Source organism: Macrosteles quadrilineatus, unplaced genomic scaffold, assembly GCF_028750875.1.
Source record: "Macrosteles quadrilineatus isolate MER2022 unplaced genomic scaffold, UCM_ALF_1.0 Scaffold_2__2_contigs__length_208266976, whole genome shotgun sequence".
Lineage (NCBI taxonomy): Eukaryota > Metazoa > Arthropoda > Insecta > Hemiptera > Cicadellidae > Macrosteles > Macrosteles quadrilineatus.
This window is the reverse complement of record NW_026542595.1, coordinates 57,661,346-57,686,909: the sequence shown is the minus strand read 5'-3', so window position 1 is coordinate 57,686,909 and position 25,564 is coordinate 57,661,346. Positions and strand designations below refer to the sequence as shown.

The 25,564-nt window shown below is 34.3% G+C and overlaps 2 protein-coding genes across 4 annotated transcripts in view; one reads left to right on the top strand and one right to left on the bottom strand.

The window, feature by feature from the left end:
• The window catches only part of LOC128985761 (phosphatidylinositol 4-phosphate 3-kinase C2 domain-containing subunit beta-like), a 60,311-nt gene extending 57,110 nt beyond the window's left edge, over positions 1-3,201 (top strand). Inside the window, exon 33 of the mRNA XM_054405609.1 lies at positions 67-3,201. Coding sequence (XP_054261584.1) covers positions 67-243 — 177 coding nt within the window. The 3' untranslated portion in view covers positions 244-3,201. The remainder of the gene's footprint in view (positions 1-66) is intronic.
• Positions 3,202-6,045: 2,844 nt separating this feature from the next.
• On the bottom strand, positions 6,046-24,354 carry LOC128987822 (NEDD4 family-interacting protein 1-like). Of its 3 annotated transcripts, none has more exons than XM_054408854.1 (6): positions 24,101-24,354; positions 18,969-19,106; positions 17,918-18,049; positions 9,792-9,912; positions 8,381-8,566; positions 6,046-7,486 (listed from the first exon to the last, which is right to left on the bottom strand). In XM_054408854.1, exons 1-6 carry the CDS (start codon positions 24,125-24,127, stop codon positions 7,383-7,385), a joined length of 708 nt encoding a protein of 235 aa, XP_054264829.1. In that variant the 5' UTR covers positions 24,128-24,354; the 3' UTR covers positions 6,046-7,382. The 3 variants fall into 3 exon arrangements, with proteins under 3 accessions (XP_054264829.1, XP_054264828.1, XP_054264830.1); XM_054408853.1 differs by lacking the exon at positions 6,046-7,486 and adding an exon at positions 7,505-7,642; XM_054408855.1 differs by lacking the exon at positions 6,046-7,486 and adding an exon at positions 7,505-7,642 and having other exon boundaries at positions 18,969-19,103.
• Between the last annotated feature and the right edge of the window lie 1,210 nt (positions 24,355-25,564).

The window sequence follows — 25,564 nt, the reverse complement described above, 5'->3', positions numbered from 1 at the left end:
ACTACAATGACCTGTTAGATGATACCAGTGTGTGATAGATGTTACAACAGTTGTTGTGTTATACAGCTGGAGTATCGTATGCCACTGGAGATAGTTCAACACCGTGTACTGCAGGCTACAGTGTGGAACCACGATCCTCTGCAGGAGAATGAGTTTCTGGGAGGAGTGTCACTTCCTCTGGAATCTCTAGATCTGGGCCGTGAAACTGTCCAATGGTATGGACTGGGCAATGTACATAGATAACACTACACCAGACAGCAGATCAAATACTTATATTAGTTAGGTAAATGCGTTAAATTTATTATGTTTATAGTGAATAGTGTAATTCCTACAGCTTGTGATCTTTTTTTAACCGTGTCTATACAAATATATATTTTATATCCTTTGAAAGGAATAATATACATTATTATTTCTTTCCAATGTTCTGATCAACTACTTATTCTACGAAACCTTCTTGATCGGAACACCCCATCACCGCGCCGTGCCGATGGCGTGATGTCAGTCTCTTCTCTTGAGGGAACACCAATCACCATTACCGCAACGATACGGACTAAAGCCATCAGCCTCGGTGGTGTAGTGGATAGTGTACCGTACTAAACTGATGAACTGTAGGCAGCCGGATCAAATCTCACCGGGGACGTTAACTTTTTGTCAAAAGATTTAACTTAGAATATGATTACTTCTTAACTGTACATCTTTTGTTAGAATTTAAGGCATTTATAATTTTATTTTATGAACAGAACTATTTTTTGATTAGTAAACCTTCATTTGATTTTTTCATTATCAGCAAGTTTGGTTAGGTTATGACAGTTAAATTAAATTTAATTTAAATTTAACCTACATACGATACATTTTTACAATGACAGTGAGAAAACAATTTGCCGCGAACAGTTTGGCTATGCACGGTATGATGCGGAAGCACTCGGCACGGCGCAGTGGTGATGGGTGTTCCGATCGGGAAGGTCTCGTCTTATTCTTAACTCAAATTAGTCAAATTTAGTATTTTTTTTTTTTTTTTAATTTGTATCCAATAATTTATTTAAACCACTTGTTCTTGTGCTGGTTGATATTGCTTGTGCAGTCAGTAGCACTGGTTTTTTTTTGCTGTTGTTTATTCTGATGGTGTTTGTACAAGCACATAATAACTTAAGTTTAAAAGATGCTCATTAGGTATTACTACTCAGTAGACCTAAAAATGTATAATGTTTTGTGTATTAGTATATTTCATCCCTAGGGTGTAAAGTGAGCTCGGGTTGAAAAGAATCTTTATGCCCTTGTAATAAACTATATTTTTGTCATATTGCACCATCAAGCAAACTAAGGTACTAAACAAAATAGTTTTCATGTAAAGATAACCTCTCAAAACTTTTTCTAACTTGTTCTCAATTTTGCTAATGCAAACAAGCAGCTGTTTAGTAAATTATTCAATTATTTTGTCTATTGTGATTGTGTTAGTGTACATTATACTATCGCAATATGTCGAATTATTGACAAGAACGCCTCATTAATCTACTACCTTACATCAATTGACAAATGTGATTGCCTACAATCGATGTTCACAACAGCTGATTTTATTCCATATGGATTACTCCTTAGGAAGAAAAAGAGCTGTTTAAAAAAGAAACTGTTTTTAAAAAGGTATATTTGTTGGCCAGTGCTACTAGTCTACCAAGCATTTCCAGGTTGGCAAAACCAACGGAAATAAAATTTATCTGCCGATTGTGGCCAGTTCAGTTGACTTGATTGATTATGTTAAAATTGATTAAGACAACCTAAAAGTAATTTTTCTGATTGCAAAGGGTTAATTAACAATTTGTTATTGTTGCTGAATGTCAGATTTACATAAATGACTGTTATAATTTTTGCACAATTAGTTAAGCTGTTTTATAACAAGATTTAAAGTTTCACAACTCATTTAAAAAAAGGTATTCTTGTTTAATTTTGGATTATGGTTCATTTATGAAAGCAAGTGCATTCTTATGACAATGTTGAATGTTGTTAAGTCAAACTAATGCTTTGCTTTAGCTGAACAAATGTGGAGTCAATTTACTTCCTTTAAATTCAAGTATAATTTGGGTTTCTTTATATCTTCTGTCAGTTTTCTTTCAACATTGTCTCAATTTGAAAAGTGTGTCAAAGTATTGGCAAATTATTACTTGCTGGACAACTAACTTACCGATTGCACTAAATACAATGCAATCATTATAGCTTTAACATTTGTTTACTTAAATGTGATTTTTGTCAAAATAGGTATGGAATTCAATGTTTACCAATTACTAGGGTTATTTTCAAAATTTGTATCCAACAATTAAGTGTTGTAGCTTATGCACATGTTCCACTTTGTTTGTAACCCCTATATGTGTAGTAGTTGTATAAATGTGTCCATAATCAGCGCACAAAACATATGACATATTTGGTCTTCTCTCTCTCCACTTTGCCTTGTATTCTCTTACACCAATAATTAGTCACTTGAACATCAATAATCAAGTATGGATCAGATACACAACCGTGTTTCTGAAATAATGAAATGTACACTTAGAGGTTTTCAAGCATTATCTATTTTTTGCTTAAATGTTCAAAGCATTGTTAATGTTATAAGTTCAGTGAGCTTATTTAGCACTATTTAACTAACCTTTAATGTTATACCCTATCTATTTATTCGACTTTATTGAGGATTAAAATTACAAAAACAATACTTTTGAAAAGACTTGCGATATTTTATATTACTGTTGCTCAGGATGTTTGTCTACCGAATGTTTTTGACAGTTATAGAAACATGTGTCCCGTCTTTGAAAATTTATTGATTAACTATAAATCTGTTTACATTAATTTGTTGAATATTATTGTTAAGCTATAAACACAGGAGGCATTTTCTTAACCATCCACCTTATACATGGCCATGATCCACCCTAGTAAAAAGTTTGTCGTAAATTATTAGAAAATTTATTTAGAAATATTTCAAAAAATAGTTGTTTAGCCTCCGGATTACTGTATTATACTTAAAATGGTTTACAATACCTGCATATATAGTCCTCGCCACCCTAAGTTGAGGCAGCCAAAGGCCACACGGCGTATATGTAGTGCGGCCTTCGGCTGCCTCAACTTAGGGTGGCGAGGACTATAGTAATCCTTGGTTGCTGATTTTGGCAACTAGTTTTGGTTCATTATTGAACCATCTTCAGGTCTCAAGATGTCAAATAATCACTTCATTTGAAGGTCGTTAATAACAGAGTTCAATAAATAAGACATATACAAAACACGATACACGGAACTGACGCACATTACAAAAAACACGAAGGGACATTGACAATCGATCGTGACCGGGCTGAGGTAAAGTCTAGACTAGCGGTCAAAGTGGTCTATGACGTTGTCTCTGTCTTCTTATCACCGGTGCGTGTTCATTCATTCATTGTTCCCCTCCTGTATCCTAATAGATGTATTGTAAATATAGTTGGATTGAAAGGAGAGTTTATCGTTCAAAACGTTTTGATGGTCTGCTTTAACTGCTCTGTATATTTTAAACTCCTCCAATGTGTTTCTGTTTAAACGGTCCTGCGAAAAATGTAAAACTTCCATATTTTTCACATTAAAACGTTTTGAACGATAAACTCTCCTTTCAATCCAACTATATTTACAATACAGCTATTAGGATACTGGAGGGGAACAATGAATGAATGAACACGCACCGGTGATAAGAAGACAGAGACAACGTCATAGACCACTTTGACCGCTAGTCTAGACTTTACCTCAGCCCGGTCACGATCTATTGTCAATGTCCCTTTGTGTTTTTAGTAATGTGCGTCCGTTCCGTGTATCGTGTTTTGTATATGTCTTATTTATTGAACTCTGTTATTAACGACCTTCGAATGAAGTGATTATTTGACATCTTGAGGCCTGAAGATGGTTCAATAATGAACCGAAACTAGTTGCCAAAATCAGCAACAAAGGATTACTATATGCAGGTATTGTAAACCATTTTAAGAAATATTTCCTCTGAAAAAAAACAAAATTTTGAGTTGGTTATCAATTCAGATTTTAAAAAACCAAATAGATTGTATAAGATAATTTTATTGCAATTGTATTGCAAGATTTTCAGCAACCTTTAATTGTTTAATTAATATTACATCATGTTGTTAGATAATTTTGTCAAATTTTCTTTTGAGATTTAACCAAGTTTGTACGTAATGAAGAATTAAACAAATTAGTGTTGCTGAACTCTCTATTTTCTTTTTATAAAAAATATAGCCCTATTTTTTTATATACTATTGATATGTTTTGGCAGCTTTAACTATATTGATTATTGATATTTTTATTTTGCTGAAGTACGCTTGATATTTATATTGAAATTGTTATTTTACTTGCTTATACTTCCAATTTTAATTCTGCCTGTTATAAAGATCAGTTATTTACATTATTATGATATTAGTCAATTATTATAAGAGATTATATATTTTATTGCAAAATGATTATTATTGTGTGATTTTATATATTTGGTATAATATGTGCAGTATATTTTTATAATAATATGTAAAAACCTATGTAAATAAATTTTGGATACTTTCCTAGTAAATATTTATAAATATTGAATTTTTGTTGTTATTTTATTAGAAAATTCCTGTCAATGTACTTGATGTGTGAAAAATTTGATAACACCTATTTTTTTGGCTTCCATCGACCTATTGATATGCGGTTTGTGGCAATAGACGCTACCAACTGAGCTCATTAATATGATTTACTCCTCAACGCATGCTTTCCTTCAATATTTCCATGACAACCTCCACAGTCCATCCTTCCTCCACGGGCCATCTTTCCAATGAATGTGTGTGATGGACTTTGCATGGAAAAAGTTAAAATAGCCAAAAAACACTATACAAAGTTTACATATTCTATTTGCAATGGTTTGTAAAATAAAAGGTTTTTCCAATTTCTATAAACAAACACACTTCAGTAACAGATGTTTCAGTTAATCATAGTGTTTTGTGGGGGGGGGGGATGTTTTGGGGTATACCAATTATAACAATTTAAAAATCGGCCAATCATAATTTATTTACCGTTAACCATTATGAACTCCCATTTTCAACCTTATTAGGCTGGATGAATCTTGTCACAAATAACTTGGGGTTTACAGTGTGTAATTAAGTATTGAAACAAATCTGTATTTTTTAAACCGAAATAGAGAGAAATATTCTGTTTGTGGCATTCATATTTAACAAAGGATCCACAATTTTTTACATCAAAAATATTGTTAACCCCCCCCCCCCCCCAACAGGGTAGTGGGTAAGGGGTAACTTATTTTTTCAAATAGCAACCCCTATTGAGTGACCCCTCATTTCAAAGGGTTTGTCAAAAGAAACAATGACGCAAACCTGAGGTGGATATCTCACCCCCTAGCCAAAATGGCATGTATTTTGCAAAATTTGAGTTATGTGAAAAAGCACCAATTTCACAAATATGGAAACAAATCTTTATTTTTTTATAAGCAATGGTGCAAACCTGTCGATATGTCACCCCAAGCCAAAATGGCAGGCATTTAAAAATTTGATTGGGTGAAATAATGGAATAAAATTTGAAAAGACATTTTATAAAAATTATAGGAGTTCATAAGTAAAAGAGGTAATAGCTGAAACAGGAAATAGGAATTTTATAAATAATTTAAGTAGCTCTGTTCAACAATCCGTGGGATCTAGTTTAGATCTGCAATGCTTGTGACAGAGACCATTATTGTAAGTGCAGTAGACCACTAGGTTTGAGGTACAATACATGAGGAGTTCACCTGTGTATGGTAATGCTTTGTGGGAGGCGAACTCACAGTAAATGGTTGAGGGCTCAAGTGTTTGTCAGGGATGGGTGAATTCTTTCTGAATTGCATAAGATATTTTGCTAATTATTACTTATTTATTTTGTATATTCGCCTAAAACTTGTTTCGGCTTATTTGTTCATAAAAATTTCACAGTTTAATCAATAAATAAAGAATGATGTACAATGTACCTACTCATCCCAAAGAATTAGGTACAGATTTTTATACTTAAAAAAATAAAAAATAATTTCAAATATAAATTTTTATTGCATAAAACAACACAAAATATATAATTTTCTACACGATACTTAACTAAAAGCATCATTCACAAATGGAATATTTTGTACACTTTACAAACAAATGTTTAAACACCTAAGTATTCAGGAATCATTTAAAACAAAAGTGTGTGATCTAAATAAATACAACTTAACAGTCCTAAATGCTATACACTCTCTTAACTAACAGTACATTTTAAAGTGTAAATAATATATAAATATTCAGCCTAATCCCTATTGCCTTAGCTTAATACAATACAGATTTCTCTCAAGCACACTACCTAGAATAACATTACAATGGAGTAAATAACATAAAACATGTGAAGGAGGCAGAAATGCTGAAAATCTGATTATTTCACCAACAATCAAATTAAAAAATTTGCAGCACACATCTATAAAACTTGTATATAATTATGTCACTTTCCATTGAGTTATTCTAGGTAATGTGGTACAAACCATCTTATTAAAATACAACTTAAATATAAAGGATTAGCACATGTTCCTGTACAATAAAATTTTGATCATTTGATCATATGCAAGGGTCAGTTTTCAAATTAAACTAAAAGTTCTAAAGTCAACCTATATAAATAAAATTCAAAAATGAAGTTGGGATATCATCATGATTAAAAATAGGCTGGAGCAAACATCATAGAAATGCGGCTCTTTTATACATTCATCAATTAATGATTTTGTCAAACCAGAATCAACAATATTTAGTAGAAATTGATAAAAGGATGAAACATTTTTAGGATAACTGTTTATACTTTGACAGTGCAAATCATGCATCAATTCTCAATTGACAAAGTTGATTAAAGCTTACAAGTCAAAATTACAACATAACCACTTCAATGTTTAATAAAAATAAAACCTATAACAAAAAAGACAAGTCCTAAAATCCTAATTACCACAGATCTAAATTCAGTCCAAAGAAACTATGAATATAATTAGATGTGGCGTTAAACAAATTATTCCAAAGATGGTAACCTCAACATTGTGCTATTAATTTCAATTCGTTAGACATTGTAAGAATCATAAGTGAGCCTTAGCAGTCTCTCAGAGTCACTAAACTTAAAAATTTGATACAACTGTTAAGTTAAACTTATATTGCTGAACTGCCGAATCAAATCTAAATCTTGAACATTGTTTCTAGATCCTCAGGGAACATCAAATACATAACAATTATAATATCACAACCAAGAACCAAGATGTACAGCAAGATTTTAACTGTGATGTATTAACAAATATGACTTTGGGTGAAAGTGTTAGGTATTTACAAGAAGTGGTGAGGTAGCATAGCAGACAGAGAAAGTTAGTAGAAGAAAAGGAGCCGTTCTTGAGCTGAGCCAGACAACAACCTCCAGCCTCGCTTGATGTTTAGATACTGTATGATGGCACGGACACAGATCAGCAGTCCTGGAACCAACACATACAAGTTATAGTGAGGTAGCATAGCAGACAGAGAAGGTTAGTAGAAGAAAAGGAGCCGTTCTTGAGCTGAGCCAGACAACAACCTCCAGCCTCGCTTGATGTTTAGATACTGTATGATGGCACGGACACAGATCAATAGTCCTGGAACCAACACATACAAGTTATAGTAGGGTAGCATAGCAGACAGAGAAGGTTAGTAGAAGAAAAGGAGCCGTTCTTGAGCTGAGCTATAATGGAAAACAAGGTTTACTTATCATTTTACACAGCAGAATTGTAGGTAGTAGGCTAATTTAAAAAAAAATTAAAATTCTATAAACTTATAATGTACCTAATGTCAAAATTTTGTATATTGGGTTCATCTATGTAATGTTAGTTTTTACACCATGTTTACCATTAAGCAATTATTAGTGTCTCGGTAATATGATGTCTATAAAATATTTAGTTTAAAACAAAACAATATTTCATATTTTTTCTACTTTAACTAATGTCAATTCACCCCTGTCAAGTTAATCCTTTGATTAACCAAAGTGAAGTCAAGAAAGAAGAAATATCATAATGTAATTTATTCCTGTGTTTTTTAAACATAAATTTGTTTACGTCATTGATATTTTTTTACATTTTTGTACGGGAATGGAGAGAACCCAGGTCTTTTTACTATTGAACAATGGTTATGTATTTATTGGTTATGAACATGGTTATATATTTGGTTAGATGGTATCATTAATTGATGGTCATATGAAAAAACGGCCGAATGGTATTGTGAATCGCATTCCCCATCCTGTTACCACACTCTCTAAAGCTTTAAAGATCCAAAATTACAGGTAAATCTCTTTAGATAGTGAAACTATAATCATTGTGAATGGTATGTGTGCAGCTTACCAAATGTCATGACAAGCCACCAGAGCCAGCTGTTCTCATGAGAAGCAAGGTCTGTGGACTGTTTGACTATGAGAGTCCACTTAGCGAGAGACAGGCCAAACCCAGACAGGGCTCCATAGCGAGCTGCTACTGTGTGGCAGAAGCACATCAGCAGGAGAAATCCGATCCAGTTAAACAGGAATGCCACTATGAAACACAATCAGAACATATAGTTTCCATAATGGAAAACTACTTTTACTTATAAAGAAATATGAAATAAAAAACTACTTTCCTTATAGGCCTACTTATCCTACTATAATATTATAAATGAGAAAGTTTGGATGTATGGATGTATGGATGTATGTTTGTGACAAGTGAACGCGAAAAATACTGGTCAGATTGGGCTGAAATTTGGCATGATGATAGCTCACATTCCCGATTAACATATAGGCATATTCTTATTTCAAAAATCCTTTCGGGCTCCGCCCCAGTGGCTCTGGAGTTTCCCATGTTAACCTAATGAGAAATGGAATTATTGAATCTTAACAGCTGTTTCAACTAAACAAGTTGGTTCTGTTCTATGATGTTCAATAGCATTAAAGTTACAAGGATTACCAACAGGGTGCAGCACTATTATTTCTTTTACATTTATGACAACAGCTAATTTGCAACTAAAAGGTGAGTGAGCGTAGCGAACGAACTTCAACCTGGAGGCGAGTTAGCGTAGCGAACGAGCTAACCTGAAGGCAAGTGAGCGCAGCGAACGAGCTCCAACCTAAAGGTGAGTGAGCGTAGCGAAAAAACTTAAACCAGGACGTGATTGAGCCATGCGAACGAGATAATCTTGAAAATTAAGAAGTTAAACGGGGCAAAGCCCGCGGGTTACAGCTAGTACTAAAATAAAACTTACTTACTCTACGTTAGAAAAATTTTAATTTTTAAAAGCTACAAATTATAAGCATACCGGTAAGTCCTAATCAAGTCAGTTGCAAAACCTCAGCCAAGATAGAAAAGAATATAAATATTCTATCTGGACTCTTCGAGTTTAAAATTTAAAACAGACTTTAAAAATCTCTTTAACTCTTAGTGTGCACACTCATTTGCCAAAAAGGCAGTAAATATTTGGATGTTCGCAGAGAAGTCTAGTGACAAATCTGATAAGCAGAACTCAAGCATCAGCCTCCCAAGACAAACTAGCTAGATAGATACCCTACTTTATTGGAAAAGTAAGTAGGCTATTTGGTGCAGTGACTTCCTGAAGGTGTTTGTTGTAAGCTAATTCATTAAAATATATCTACACTGCGGGGACTTTTGTTTATTCTTTCCTACTAAGAATTGTGAGACTATCATCCATTTACCATTTTTCTGTAAAAAATTATTTAAAGGAAATGAAGACATTGTAATAGGCCTACTTAGCAGTACTAGTACTTACCAAAAAATGCCAAAGAGAACATGAAATCGGTACCGAGGAGACTGTTTTCCCCGTCTGACTCGACTGTGTCTGTGTCAATGGCAAGGAAGGCCAGGGTCTGAGGTCTGTGAGCTGCACTACTCTGTAAACAAACCCAACAGTAAAATTTAATTTAAATACAGCAAAACCTCGATTGACCAGGATAATTGAAGTGAGGGATACCACCGAAGAAGCAAATTATAGACAACTTCAGAAGAAGATCAAGTATGAAAATGGCCTTGGTTGAGTAATGTTCAAAATAGATATTGGAGGTTTTAGCGACGATAATTTTCATGAAATGCCTAGTCAGTCATTAGTTTTAAACCTTAATTTGAACAAAACATTGGCTGAGGGATTGGTTTTTATTTATTTCTAATAAACTGTTTTTCACCATACTGCAGCAAAAACGACCATTTTTAATGCATGCGTTACGGGTCTTAAGGAGCATTTTTACTCTCTAGGGAGTAAAAAGCGTTTAATAATAATAATATTACTTTATTGTCACATACACAAGAATACATTCCAAGTTTCTAGCGCAGCTAGAGGAACAGGTGACATTGTCAAATATGCATAATATAAGTTAAAACAAAGAAAACATTCCATAAATTAAAATAGTATTAAAGTAAAATTAACTATAAACTGAGTTATTGCCCAAAGTGTGCACCAATATTATTGTCATCCAGAAATTCAGATACAGAATAGAAGGTTTTTTATATTAAATACAGTTTAAGGTCATTTTTGAATTTAGTTATGCAGCTAATATTTTTGAATCTATTTGGTAGACTATTGTAAAGCCTCAAACTCATATAGTAGGGTGACTTTTCGTACAGACAAAGCCGATGCCTTGGATACTGCAGGTTATCTTTGAAACGTGTGGGGTAGTGATGAACAAACTGCTTACTTACATATTTGTGAAAATTACTTTTTAAATTTACTAGAGTTTTGAAAATAAACAGTGAAGGCATTGTCAAGACTTCATATTTTTTAAATAGTGGCTTACATGATGTTCTTTTAGATTTAAAAGATAGAATTTTTAAGAAACGTTTTTGGATTTTAAATATTTTACTTGCGTGGGAAGTGGAACCCCACAGCTCAATACCATATTGCAAATGAGAGAAAAACATGGCATAATATACCATAATTTTAGTTTTGGTATCTATTATATTTCGCAACACATAAATTTGGAAACAAGCAGTGTTTAATTTTTTTGTAAGCATATCAATGTGCGGTTTCCATGACAGGTTTTCATCAATATGTAAGCCAAGAAATTTTGTACTTTTTACAAAAGATAAAATATCACCATTAAAAATCAAATCAAATGTATAAATATTTTTATTTTGAGCGGGCTGAAATTTTAAAATTTGTGTTTTTGAACTATTAAGTTTCAATCCATTCACATTAAACCAGTTGGATAGCTCTAGAAGTGAACGATCTAGCTCTACTTTCAAATTATTAGAATTGTTAGCCTTAACTATCGCTGTAGTGTCATCAGCATATTGAATGAGGTTAGAAGAAACGTTTTTGGGCAAATCATTTACAAATATAAAAAATAATAAAGGTCCTAGAATTGACCCCTGAGGGACACCATATTTAATTTTACCCCATGTTGAGGAAAATGTTTTACCATTTTTCTTTATAATTGTTCTTTGATACCTATTGCTTAAGTAAGATTCCAAGATCACCAAGACAATGACTTAGCAGAAAATTTGTAGTATCTAAGTTTTGTCAACAGAATATCATAATCTACAGAATCAAAGGCCTTGGAAAGGTCACAGAATACAGCCGCTGTACTCTGCGACCCATCCAAACCCTCCGACACCTGATTTATGAAATCAGAGATAGCAGATATTGTGCTCATTCCAGATCTAAAACCAAACTGTTGGTCAGCAAATAGTTTGCTAGCATCAAAAAAAGAATAAATTTGATTGTATGCAATTTTTTCAAAGATTTTAGAGATGTTGGGTAGTATTGATATTGGGCGGTAGTTATCGGGGTTTTCCACTAATCCCTTTTTGAAAAGAGGCTTCAATTCAGCATATTTCATTTGATTGGGGAATATGCCTTCATAAAAACATTTATTTATAATTATGCAAATAGGACGTGCAATGAAAGTAGCTACCCTTTTGATAATAGGGTACCGTTTTTAGCCCCTAGGGAGAAAAAACCAGCTGTTGTCAATTCAGTTGTAAATTTCAATTGTATTGTTGCATGTATCGAAAGTATACATCGATTGTTTAATTGATTGTAGTTAATTGTTGCCCTATTGTTAATAGTTCGACATATAGATAGTATAATGTAAACTAATCGTAATAGACAAAACGATTCAATCATTTACTAAAGAGCTGCTTGTTTCCATTAGCAAATTAAATTGTAAACAAGCTAGAGGTAGTTTCCAGTGGTTATTTTTGAATGAAAACTATTTCAGTTTTATAACATAGTTTGTTCAAATAATGCTGCAACATGACAAAAAATATAGTTCATCACACGGGCAAAAAGTGTCTTTTCAACCCTAGCTAATTTTTGGACCTCGGCTTCGCCTCTATCGTAAAACTTGAGCTCTGGTCAAAAAGAGTCACTTTAGGCCCTAGTGATGAGATTTACTATTGTTTCATAGCTTATTTAGCCTATAATAGTCATGTGTTTTAATTGTTTTATGAATATAATCAAGTTTATTTTTTGTTTTGCTTTGTGAAGAAAACAAGCTCATTTAACTGTGTTGTAAAAAGTTGCAATAAATAAATCATTTAGTTTTGTCATTGACTAAATTTCATTATTTTTAAATCCCTTCTGATATCACAAATTGTGAATGGCGCATTGTGACGAGAACGTAAAGAACCCATAAAAAACAACATACAGTAGAACCTTCTATTATCAGGGGTCTTTTAGAGGAGGGAGACCATGGTTAACTAATAACCACAGTTAATCCAACATGGCATTAACATATAAAAACAAACCTATAAAAAAACCGAATACTGTATGGACATTAATAAAAAAAAACTTCTAGTTAGCCTAAGGTAAGTTGCCAAATGCCATGACTTGCCCAAATACCGTGATTCCCTGCTTTAAACATAAATAATAAGCAGACGACTGAAGGTACAACACATAGATAAACAATAGCTTGCTCTATGTGTCTTTAAGTTTATTACTCTATGGTTCGGTCGTAGCCGGCGCCAAGCAGTCTGTGACAGTAGCGTCTGAAATTGTGACCAGTTCGAATGTCGCCGATTCTTAACGTCTGTTGAGCTTCAAGATAGTGATTCAGGTAAGCAAAATAGGATTTAATTCATCAAGTATGACAGCTGTATGAATAATTTTGGTGTTATTTCATAGAGTTATAATAGTATTTAGTTCTTATGCATTCATTTAGTTGATTTTTCAATTTAGTAAAGGTTAAATTAGGATCACGTTACTTAGCAGAAATATACAGCATCAATATAAACTCTGTGAATTAACAGGAGTGTTTCAATTGTGTTAAATAGTAGAAATAGTTATACGGAGTTTTTTATTCAACCACGAATACTAGAATTCAACAAAATGTGCACCTAACAAACCTTAATTGTGTTGTGTGGTTCGGTTAATTTGTAACTAAACTTTGAATATATTTAAATATTGTTATTTAGAGCTAAAAATACAACGTATTATATGCGTGAGTTTTTTGATTGGTTTCAATTCAAATGTATATAACTGCGTGTACAAGACTATCATGAATACTTTATTATGTCACTGTTTTTATCTCCTACAAAGTTGTGTTTCTTTTTTTATAGAATGCCTACTCCGAAAGCGCCCAGAAGAGCTTACTCCCAGGAGACTTTGGAAGCGGCCATCGCAGCAGTGCAAGATGGGATGACGGTGTCTGCTGCTTCAAAGCAGTTCTGCATTCCCAGGCAGACTTTGAAAGATAAGATCAGTGGAAAGTATGCCACTTTGTGCAAGATAAGACGTCCGTCTATTTCGACTCCCGAAGAAGAGCAGACTATCTTAGACTGGGTGATCACGATTGGTTTCCCTATCAGCAAAGATCAGCTTCTCACCAGCGTCCAGAAATTGATGAAGAATTTGAATCGAGAAAATCCCTTTTCCGAGAGCGCTCCTGGAGATAAATGGTTGGCTCTATTCACACAAAGACATCCTGAAATTTCAGCCAGAGTGTCACAAGCCCTTACAACCACCAGGACAAATGTCACAGAGGGACACATCAGGAAATGGTTTTCTGAAATAAGGGAATACCTAGAAGGTAAGAACCAAATGACTATCTTCGATGACCCCAGGAGGGTGTTCAACTGTGATGAAATTGCCTACTTTCTATGCCCTAAAGGCAAACTATTATACGTCAGGAAAGGTCAGAAGCAGGTATACACAATCACAGGAAATGAAGAAAAGGAATGCCTCACAGTACTTCTCAGAGCAAATGCCTCAGGTGACTAGGCACCACCAATGATCGTATACTCAAAAAGAAAGAGTCCCATCAAGTATTGTCCAGCAGGTACCAAGCACCTGGGGTATCAGTAAATCAGAAAATGGTTGGATGACAAGAGAAACATTTTTTTCAAATTCATCACCAATATCTTCCACCCTTGGTTGCTGTCGAATCAAATTCCCAGACCTGTCATCCTGTTCTTTGGACACACCTCCCACCTTACCCTTCATCTGAGCGAGTTCTGCTCAGAGAATGGGATTGAGCTCATTTCTCTCTACCCTAACTCGACTCATATTCTCCAGCTGATGGACGTGTCTGTCTTCCATCCGCTCAAGTTGGGGTGGAAAAAGACCAGGGAGCAATAGCGGTTGGAGACAGGCGCATCAAAAATCAAAAAAGAAGAATTTGCTCCTCTATTAGACAAATGTCTTAAATAAGGCGTCAACAAGAAGACTATAACCAGTCGCTTCACCACTACTGGCCTTTCAACTCATAATCCTGATGACATCGACTTCAAGAAGCTTGTGCAGAACAACCTTAGTGGCATACAACAAAAACCAAACAGTCAAAGCCAATGACTAATGTTGCGTAGCCACCTGACGGATATTGAGGGCAAAATTGGGAAGGAGAGGCTAAAGACATTCCAAGAAAACAACATCAATATGGAAGACAAATCTCTCTCCATGGAGTGTGGCTATACATAAAAAAGAAGTCTCCCTCTACAAAGAAGGACTTGATAGAATGCCCAATAAACAGGCGATCTGAGGTGAATCCACATGGTGTAGAAGATGTAGAAGAAGAAGAAGAAGCGGTTGAGGCATATGTAATTGCCGATGGGTCGAAAGTGGCTGTTAACTTTCTTGCGGATGAAGATATAAGCTTCCCTATCGAACTGGAAGTGCCAGTAATTACAGTCCAAAGCAAGTACACAGAAAACATAAATTCTACATCCAAAAACCCACTTTTAGGACAGTCAACAAACCCTGGCTTGTATCTAAACCCCCAATTATCATGTTCACTCCTTGGTCCAACAACCTGTTCCCCGACTGATATTCCCTCTCCCCTATCATTCAACCTATCCAACATATCTAATCAATCGTTTCTATTAAACCTAAGCTCGCCACCTGCCAAATTCCCACAGACTCCTAACTTGCAGTGTGACCAAAACTCCATAATGATCCCCCCGGAAACATCGAATCAATCCTCACCCAAAACAACGACCTTGACCCCGCAAAATATGAAGGCAAAAATGATGACACCATTTAAAGACGCGTTTTACTGGCCAGAGCAGAAACCCCCAAAATCGACTACAATAAAGAAAAAACTCAAATTTCTAAGTGCAGCACCAGAAGAGTAGAAAAATTTCTACTTGAAAAAAGAAAAAGATAAGATGAGAACCAAGAAGGAGAAAGAAGAAAGGAAACGATTGCGGGAAGGTAGGCAGAAAGAAAGAAAAGTAAAGGAAGAATTGAAGGCGAAAAAAAAGAGAAGATCCCGTAACGAATCTGAAGAAGACGACGACGTCGTAGAAGATTTAGGAGTACAAGCCCTAGAAGATGAAGAATCTCCCATTGAAGAAACACCTCTACCACTTGATTTGAACAGTCTCTGCCAAAGCCAGTGGGTAGTCGTCCCATATACAAATAACGACGAAACAAAACATTTTGTGGGGCAAATTTTGTCCATAAACAGTAAAGACAGTGCAAAAAGTGTGACCTTCAAATTCTTAAAAAAAAAATCCATGAACACAAATTTAAGTGGCTTATCTATCAATGACGATGTGTACAATGTGCCCCAATCAATGAAATTGTTCGTATCTTGAGAGAACCAAATTTGGACTGATGGGGCTACTTGACTTAAACTGACTTCACTTCATTTTAAGTTTTTTTTTTTTGCCATCTTCGTGATATTTATTCCCTTGAATGCCCAATTAATCCTTTGTTTATTTCTAGTCCCATTGTCTTGTTGCTCTGTTTTATGCATGTGAATTATCATTTAGGTGCACAGTTAATTTGTACCTTTATATATTTCTAGCCGCTTTATGTATTTTGTGATTTGTTGCTATGTTTTAAGCATGTAAATTAATGATCTTTTAGGTGTTATTGTATTGTTTTCATTCGTAGGCTAAAGCAGCCGGTGCCATCACTTGGTTTGTTTAAACTTTTGTAACAAACGTGGGCATGTAAGTTACAAACTAATCTAATTTTCGTTCTTTTGTTCATGTGTAATTTTTTGTCATTTAGTTAGTTTAAAATTAAGTACAGCATGTGGTTATGTAAATATTAATCCAACTATCTATGTAAACTACTTTATTTTGTTTCTGTCCTTGTTTATTCATGTTTTGTGTAAACAATTTCTTACACATAAAGCTAACGTAAGCTCTCTTCTCTGTGTACTTATTTCCTTTCTCTATGTAATGTATGCAGTAGCATTCTGCTGTGTGATGTGCTCCAGCAGACTAAATTGAAGGTTTGTTTGAAGATTGTTTAGTTACTTTTTAGTCATAAAACAGCTGTCAAACACAATTTGTTGGTAAGTATTACTACATCACAGAATTTGGCCAGAAAATCACGATATTAATTCCGCGATTCACGGAGTTAGGCCATGATGATAAAATGAGGACTACGGGTATTTTAAATAACCTGTTTTTAGTATTCATTCACACATATCTACATTGTTTTGTTCAGGAATTCACAGGGGGGAAATCGATATAAAATTATTATCGATGGTTTTTTTTTATGGCAAAATTTTACTTTTTGATCCGATATAGGCCTATTGATATTAACAAATTAAAACATATCACCTGACAACTACGATAAATAAATAAATTATTGCTCAGTAACAACACAAACAATTAAAAAAAATATTATTGAAATGAAACTGTTCTAAGCTAATCCAACCTAACTAACCAAACTTGCGGTAACATTTCAAATTTCCATTGATATTCTCCACATTCCTTTTCTGTTATCAAACAGAATTTTTAAATGGTACAGCAAGTTTGGTTAGTTATGTTAGGTTGGTTTAGAACAGTTTGATTTCTTAATCCTAACTTTTTTGCCTAAACAATAACAGTTAGTTGTCAATTTGTAATTTAAATGTGTTAGACAATATTAGAACAGAAGGAATATGGATCGTAAAGAACCTCCAAATAAAAATACCTCACCAATAGACCATATTACAACATCAATGAGTACTTAGAAGAACATTCATACACACACATACGCCAGCTCACTTTGTGAAAATATAGCGAAAACCCGTCCAGACGGAAGAACCATGACGATTCCCCAATCTCGGGATTGTGGTGAAGACATCGAAGGTAAAATTTAAAGGAAAACAAAAATAATATCAATTGAAGAAAAAAAACCATCGATAATAAGGAATGTTGTATGATGTTATTTATTATCTTATTAGTATTATTTATTGTTATTACAGTTGTTTACTATTGTATTGATTATTGTTATTGTTTATTTATATTTAATATCTTGAGCAAATGAATGCATATTTAAATTATTGTAAAATGGTTATACCGTAAATGAATAAATAAATAAATGTTCCCTTTAACAGAAAAGTACCCCCGTGGTAGTCTAGCGGGACTCCAAAATATCAGACATTTGAAGTACTGATCAATATTAAGAATAGGCCTAGTTAGGACCCTTATCAACAAAACGTTAAGTTAGAGAATTATAGTTACCCTCGGCAATGGAAGTTCCCCTTGAAGAGTCTTTTCACGTTGAACTTCTTCATATGTTGGCAACTTTGTTGCCAAGTCATAAGGAGGTGGAGCAGAAAAATCTGCTTTTGGTGGCGGAATGTCATCTTCAACCTGCAAACATTTTTAAAATTAGTCTATAACTCCTTAAGGTTCAATAATTACAACGACCACTCGGCACAGGCATAGTTTAAATTAAGTTATTTTGTAAAATCCTTGACAAATAACTTAGTGTGAACTTATGTTTACTGCATCTGTCATGTGCAAGAGAAACAACTGGGAGCATTAAGAGTAAAGATTCCCATAATTTAAAGAATCCTTATACAGTATATAATACGTGAAGGCGATTTCTACTAAACACTACTCCTCCGTTAATAATGGACGGATATTTACAAACGAGGTGTCAAAATTAGGCCTAAGTATTTGCTGTGTAGATCCCCCCTTTCAACATTTCCTGCAATAAAAGTCCTCAGGCTGTGCCCCACAGGCCATTAAAATCCCAATGTATTTCTTATGAAGGAAAGATTTTGTTTACTTAAACAGATTAATGATTTGTATTAATTGCAGCTGTTCATAATACTAACAAGAAACAAGAGCGTTCGTTTTCAGAGTGAGTAAGTTTTTAACTTTAATAACTGGAGTGGAGTGAGCATTGGTTTTTAGAGTGAGTTCATTTTCAGTTTCGATAACTAGAGTGGAGTGATTGACAACATTATCTTTGAGTAGACTTTTTTAAGTCATCGGAAATTATGACTGTTATTGGTTTTGACGCCTGTAATACTTAGCAATTGCTCGAATTCGAGCAACAGGTGCACTAGTCAGTTTATAACATTTAAATTGAGTCAAATATTCATAAAAATAGGTCTGTAATTTAATGTTTAACCTGCGCAGAATAGTGTAGACTACAGGATTACTGGTGATTACAGGAGGGTTTGATTTTAATTTCTAAAAAAACTATAGGCTAACTAAACATTTAGATTTAAAATGTAGGCCTACCAATTTAATAAAACAGTTGACAAAACTTGTATCATACCATTGACACTTGATGAGGAGAACACATAGACATCTGGAAGGTTGGAGGATCAATGCGCAGAGAGTGAACTGGAGGAGCTTCAGGTGGCAAGACTACCGTTAGGTTCACACTGTTGTTCATCTCCGGTTGCGGAGCCTGCTGACGTTACATTCATAAGTTAAGTTACCTCAGATTATCTTTCACTACAATGGTAAAGCGACCTCTCAATCAGAATTTAATGTGTAACTGGGCAAAATCTGTCAAGTTAGGCAACTAGTTTCAATTCACCAAAATAAGGTTAAAAAAACAGCATCACGTACAAAAATACACAGCTCATTCACTAATGATTTTCTAAGGATCTAACTAACTTGTTGTTTGATACATTTATTGTAGAAATGGTACTTAGGCTAAATTAAGGCAATTGCAAAGGCCACGTAAAATGCCTTCTGGGCTATGACAGACGGACAGAAATTGAGATAAGGGGTACAGTTTCTTAACTGGGCTATGCTAATATCGATTGAAACTATCAAATTGAAAATATCGTTTGAAGGCCACTTAGGAATCCCTCCGACAAAAACTGATTGCATTTTTGGATTCAACTTGAAAAATACTGTAAGTAGACATCTAAAAATTACACGATATCGCATTGTAGAAATATCAAATAATTACCATTTTCAATTTGATAGTTTCAATCGATATTAGCATAGCCCAGTTAAGAAACTGTACCCCTTAACTCAATTTCTGTCCGTCTGTCACAGCCCAGAAGGCATTTTACGTGGCCTTCTCCTGAAAAACGAGAGCATCGATCGAGATTTAAACTATTTACAGCAGTATTGAAAACATTTTCGACAATGTCTTAGCTACCGGTATTAAAAACTAAATTAACTTATTTTTTTACAGAATAAGTAATAAACGAATACCCTACTTAAAAACCCAATATTAGCTTTTAAGATCTTATTTCATAGTTTCCAGTGTTCCAACATTTTTTTTTAGTTTGCACAGTTATGAAGAAAATTTTTAGAAAAGTTTGGATGGTGGTGCTCTTTTGTCTTAACAAAAAATTAAGAGGTAGGCCTAAGTAATTTTTTTTTTGTTTTTGTTACTTAAAAAGAGGTTTTGAATAAATTGTTGTTCAATTATCGGGTGTATTTTTTATCGAAGTTTATTTTAACATTTTATTTTACCTTCCCATTTCTAGGTTATGCTAGTGTCAATGACTAAACTACAGCATGGTCAAAAATTTTACTGAACACAGAGGATACGCGTCCGGTAACCAGACGTGGATTAGGCGTCCGGTAACCAGACGTGGATTAGGCGTCCGGAAGAAGGTCCCGGAACGCCATTACCACAATGATACGATGTTCAGCCATCAGTGTTCGTGGTGTAGTGGATAGAGTGCTCGACTGATATGCGAGAGGTCCCCGGTTCGAAACCCATTGGTAACTTTAACTTTTTGTCACAGATTTTGCTTTGAATGTAATTTTTTCTTAACTGTACATCTTTTGTTAGAATTTTTGGCATTTATAATTTTATGTTATGAAGAGAATTGAACATTCATTTGATTTTTTTCACTATCAGCAAGTTTGGTTGGTTAGGTTAGGTTATGACAGTAACTGCCGGACGCCTAATCCACGTCCGGTTACCGGACGCGTATCCTCTGCGTTTAGTGAATGACACTTATTGTCATACACTAAATATTTAAAAAACTAGTCTATGACACAACTCTATGAGTAAAAAGGAATTAACCACCTAGGCCTAGGGAACTCTTGGATAATAGTTTTCACTGGTAGGCTAGTTTAATTTAACTGTTAACTGTTGATTTTAATTATAAAAATTGAGAAACTGTCTAGGCTACAAATAATTCTTCTCTATTTTTCAGATGGCGCCAAATAAGCCTATACCAAAGAAGCCGGTCAAGAAGACAAAATTTAGTTAGCCTATACTCATGAGCAGTAACTGAAGGCTTTAGAAGCATATAAGAACGGTGAAAATGTTTTCCAAGTAAGCAAAAAGTATGGGGTACCCCGGTCAACACTGATAGGCAAAGCTTCAGGAAAATTGCCTTTGAATGAAGAGAGGAAGTTAGGACCTGCTCCTAAACTAGGGTTTGAGGCAGAATAAATGTTAAAAAATTGGGTAATGGGGTTGGCTACCAAAGGCTTCCCGATAACAAAAAAAGATTTAATAACCTTAGTGCAGCAAATACTGAAAGATATGGATGCTCTAGACAAGTTTCCAGGGGGTAGGCCTGGAGATACTTGGTTAAAATTGTTTTTTAAAAAGAAAACCCCAAATAGCCGAGAGAACTGTAGAAAAATTAAGTTCAATTCGAGCCAATCTCACAGAAGGCAACATTAAGAGATGGTTTGCTGAAATTAGGTCATATCTAGAAGAAAATAACCTTTTCCAAGGAATCACTGATCCTGCTCGTGTTTACAATATGGACGAAACAGCCTTTTTTTTCTTTGTCCAAAAAGTTATCGTGTCCTGGGCATCAAAGGGCAGAAGAATGTTTATGAAGTGAGCTCAGCAAGTGATAAGGAAAATCTCACTGTTCTAGCCAATGTAAACGCAGCAGGGCAAGTCGCCCCAACGTTGATTGTTTATCCAGGTCAAAGACTGCCTCAGGCTTTGAAATTGAACATGCCGGATGAATGGATTATTGCCAAATCGGAATCCGGGTGGATAACAAGCGAGGTATATTATGAATATTTTACAAATTAGGTACTTTTATAAGTGGTTGATTGACTCAAATCAAGTTTCCAGTGATTGTATTTGTTGATGGCCACAAATCACACATCACATACCATCTGAGTAAGTTTTGTTCTGCTAACAACATTGTGTTAATAGCGCTGTTGCCAAACTGTACACATATAATGCAACCACTGGATGTTGCTGTGTTTCGTCCAGTTAAGAAAGGTTGGCAAGAGGCTGTACACTCGTGGCAGATGACCAATGGAGGGGATTGGTTAACAAAATACAACTTTGTGCCCATGCTCAAAACTGTCTTTGATAATAGGTACAATGGTTCAAGATACCATCAAGAATGGTTTTGTTCGTTGTGGTCTTTGTCCATTTGATCAAGAAGCAGTGGACTACAGTAAAGTCGATATTTTAAACAAAACAATGCATTCAGAACAAGCCTACTCATTCAGTGGGGAAGGAATGTTTGACATTCTTTGAATCGTTTATTTCCCCAGATCTTATTTCTAAGTTTCAAACCACTTACAATAAGTTCACATCTATCTGGAATGGAGATGAATGTAGCCATGATTTATATGTGGCATGGAAAAAAGCCAACGACTATATCAGATCTCAAAAGAAAAAATTGAAGAACAAGTCAAAATCAAACAATTCTGCAGAAGATAATGACTCTGAAGAAATCTTATCAGCCTAGCGTAACTGAAGACCCAGCAAATCTTGACGAGCTTGAGAACCCCACGATTGATGCTGAAGAGCATGAAATAGTTAGCCAACAAAAAGAAGGTGAAACACCTTGTAAGGCTACTACTTCTATGGCAGAGCAAAGTACTAGTGGCTCCACTCTATCTAAAGAGAAACTGGCTAAGGTGCTATCACCTCAAACAGGGGGAGCAGATGTTCCATCACCTTTCAAGAACAACCTGTTTTGGCCTGGTACCCCCCAAAAGTGTAAGAAGAAATCCAGGACAACAAATTAGGCTACCATAAGTTGTGAACAGTAAAGAATGGTTGTACTATGAGGAAAAGAAAAGAGCTGAAAAGAAGCAAGAAGAAGACAAGAAAGCTGAGAGAAGAAGGATTAGAGAAGAAAAGAAAAAAACAGCCCAAAAGAAAAGTAAAGAGTGTAAAAGAAAACTGGTTCAGGATGAAGATGACGATTGGATTTGCCAAGTGTGCAAGAAAAGATTTTCTGCGGAATTAATCATTGGACTGGGTAGAAACGAGGATAAATTGTGACACTTGCAAAAATGCTTACCATTACAAGTGTATTCCTAAAAAAAAACACCGTGATACCTTTGGAATAGAAGAAGAGGATGACGACGATGATGAACTGGCATTTATAGGCCTATGTCACAAACGTGAGCCTGATAGTGAAAACGACCTGTTTGTGTTATCTGAACCTGAAGAAGACTTGGATTAAACTTAAAATGCCATTTTAGGCTTAAGTTAAGCTAACTGACTGCCAAATTAGGCCTACATTTCATTCATTGCCATACACTAAACACAATAAAAGGTTAGTGTCATACACTAGATTGACCAGTATCACATTAAGAAATATAGTGTCATTCACTAGACAACTGACATACAACCATATTATTATTTTTTTTTTGTGATAACTTAAGTGGATGTAAAAAGTATTATGCATAGCCTAATATCCAATTAAAGCTAACTAAACAATAAAACCAATTATGTTACTCTGGTTATTTTATCCCTTTTAACTCATTTGTTATGAATTTTCTAATTATTCACTTGCCTAAAACTGTCATACACTAAACAGTTTACCCTAACCTAACTAATCTAAACTTGCTGATAGAGAAAAAATTGAATGAACGTTTAAGTTACTAATCGAATCGATAGTTTCAATTGGTATTAGCATTCATTTGGTATTAGCCCAGTTAAGAAACTGTACCCGAGATAAGACTTGTTTCAGCATATTAAATGTATAAAACGTCAAAATGCTGATAGAGAAAAAATTGAATGAAGGTTTAAACTTATGTTAGGCTAAGTTACTAATCGAATCGATAGTTTCAATCGGTATTAGCATTGCCCAGTTAAGAAACTGTACCCCGAGATAAGACTTGTTTCGGCATATTAAATGTATAAAACGTAACAAAAAATGTATAATTCTGAGCAATGTACAGACTAAGTATTTAGGCTATACAAAAGTTAACTTAACTTAGATAGGCTAACTTAAGCCTTTGAAACAAAAATGATTTCAGTACTTTATTTAGTTTTCTCTGTATTTTTATGGTGTTTTGGTTTAGGCTATGTACTTTTACGCTTAGTGCATGGACCAAAAAGTATTTTGTTTTGACAAGGCCTTGCCTAATATTGCTTAATTTGATCAATCGCTTTCTTGATCAATAGGCCTTAGCTGATTTATAGAACCATGGTGGTGTCTGTATAAAACAGTAGGCTAATTTGGACCTTAAGCTACCCTATATACTTACAACTTCATACGATGTATGTCGTTCCATGTCCAATTCCACGGTCCAACTAATTAATTAAATTACAACTAGAACAATACACCTTAAAGAGTCATTGACTCCGCTGTTTAAGAATGAATAAATAACTGCAAAAACAATCAATATTCTTCAGTGAAGAATCTGAAAACTTCAACTAGCTAAAGAAAAGAGAAAAGTAAGTTAGTTAAACACGGAGTTTGATAAAAACACTGCGAGTGCCAGTCTGACTTGACTTGACTGGAGAGTGGAGACTGGAAATAGTGGAAAACACGAACCGTTGTTTCCCGTAACACCGCCCACCAGCGCGCCTTCCCCCACCACCGCGTCAAACGCCCGCCATGTTTGCGTGAGGCCGGAGTTGGCGCGAAATTTAAATTGCGTGTTAATAAATGGGCTGATGGCTCGTGTTCAACCTTCGAGTTCTTACTAGAAAACAAAATAAATGAGTTTTATTGTGATAACATTTCTGTTAATACTAGTCTTTATTTACAATTACCTGACATAGCCAAAAATTCAGAGATACATGTAATATATCTACATGATAAATTGATTTGATCATCTGACCGTGAGTAGGTTTTCATTGCATATTCAGTTCTTGGGGCCAAAAATCAAAAATTCTAAACATATTTATAATCAAGCTTCTAGTATGGCAAGCATTCCTTTGTTTTGTAACTAGAGAGTATATATCCTGGCTAAAAATCATACTTAAACGTTTCTAACTAATTATTAATGACCTAAAAGTAATAGATGTAGTTTTTTTTATACAGTTATAATCATTTTGATTATAACAATCTGTTAGCACTGCAGAACTGTATGTAAAAGCAAATAAAAGTAATATATTATTTTATTAAGGCATGACCATGAATGCATTTTAAGGCCTATTACTGTAGGCTATGCTTCTGATTCAAACAAATAGGCTACATTTACAAAATTCTTGAATTTGTTATATCAGTCTTTTAAAGACACAATACCAAAAGTTATTCCTTACTAGATTAGAATCACCATTTTAAGGGTGATCAAATGAATTTTAAAATGGCTTATATTATATTAAGTTTAGGCAATTAACAAGACGCATGAAAACAGTAAACCTCTGAAACTTAGATTCTTTCAAGTTAGGCTATGTAAAAATCCATGTTAGAGTGCTAAAAAATGTTATTTTTTTACCACTGTTACCGTTTGACTGTCTTGGCTATAAGTTGAGATCTTCATTAGGCAATTATTATAATTATTGTGAAACATTGACATTGCACAATTCCAATGCTGAAGGATAGTTAAGGATTTTGAATAACTTAAAGTTCCAAATTGCAAGAATGAAATATTAAAAAATAAAATGACTGTGAAATAAAACAAAATATATTTTGCAAGAGTAACTTAATTAATTTAGAAACCCCAATAGGCACAATAGGAATTTTATTGATGAGGAAGTTGAGGTTTAGTAAATAAAACAAA

Bases quoted from the DNA above. Each gene is read 5' to 3' on its own strand.
- LOC128987822 (XM_054408854.1), bottom strand. From the start codon at position 24,127: ATGGAACGACATACATCGTATGAAGTT. The intron at 18,050-18,968 runs GTATGATACAAG...AAATGTTTGCAG, and splicing joins CTCCTCATCAAGTGTCAATG to GTTGAAGATGACATTCCGCC. The intron at 8,567-9,791 runs GTAAGTACTAGT...TGTGTTTCATAG, and splicing joins GTTCTCTTTGGCATTTTTTG to TGGCATTCCTGTTTAACTGG.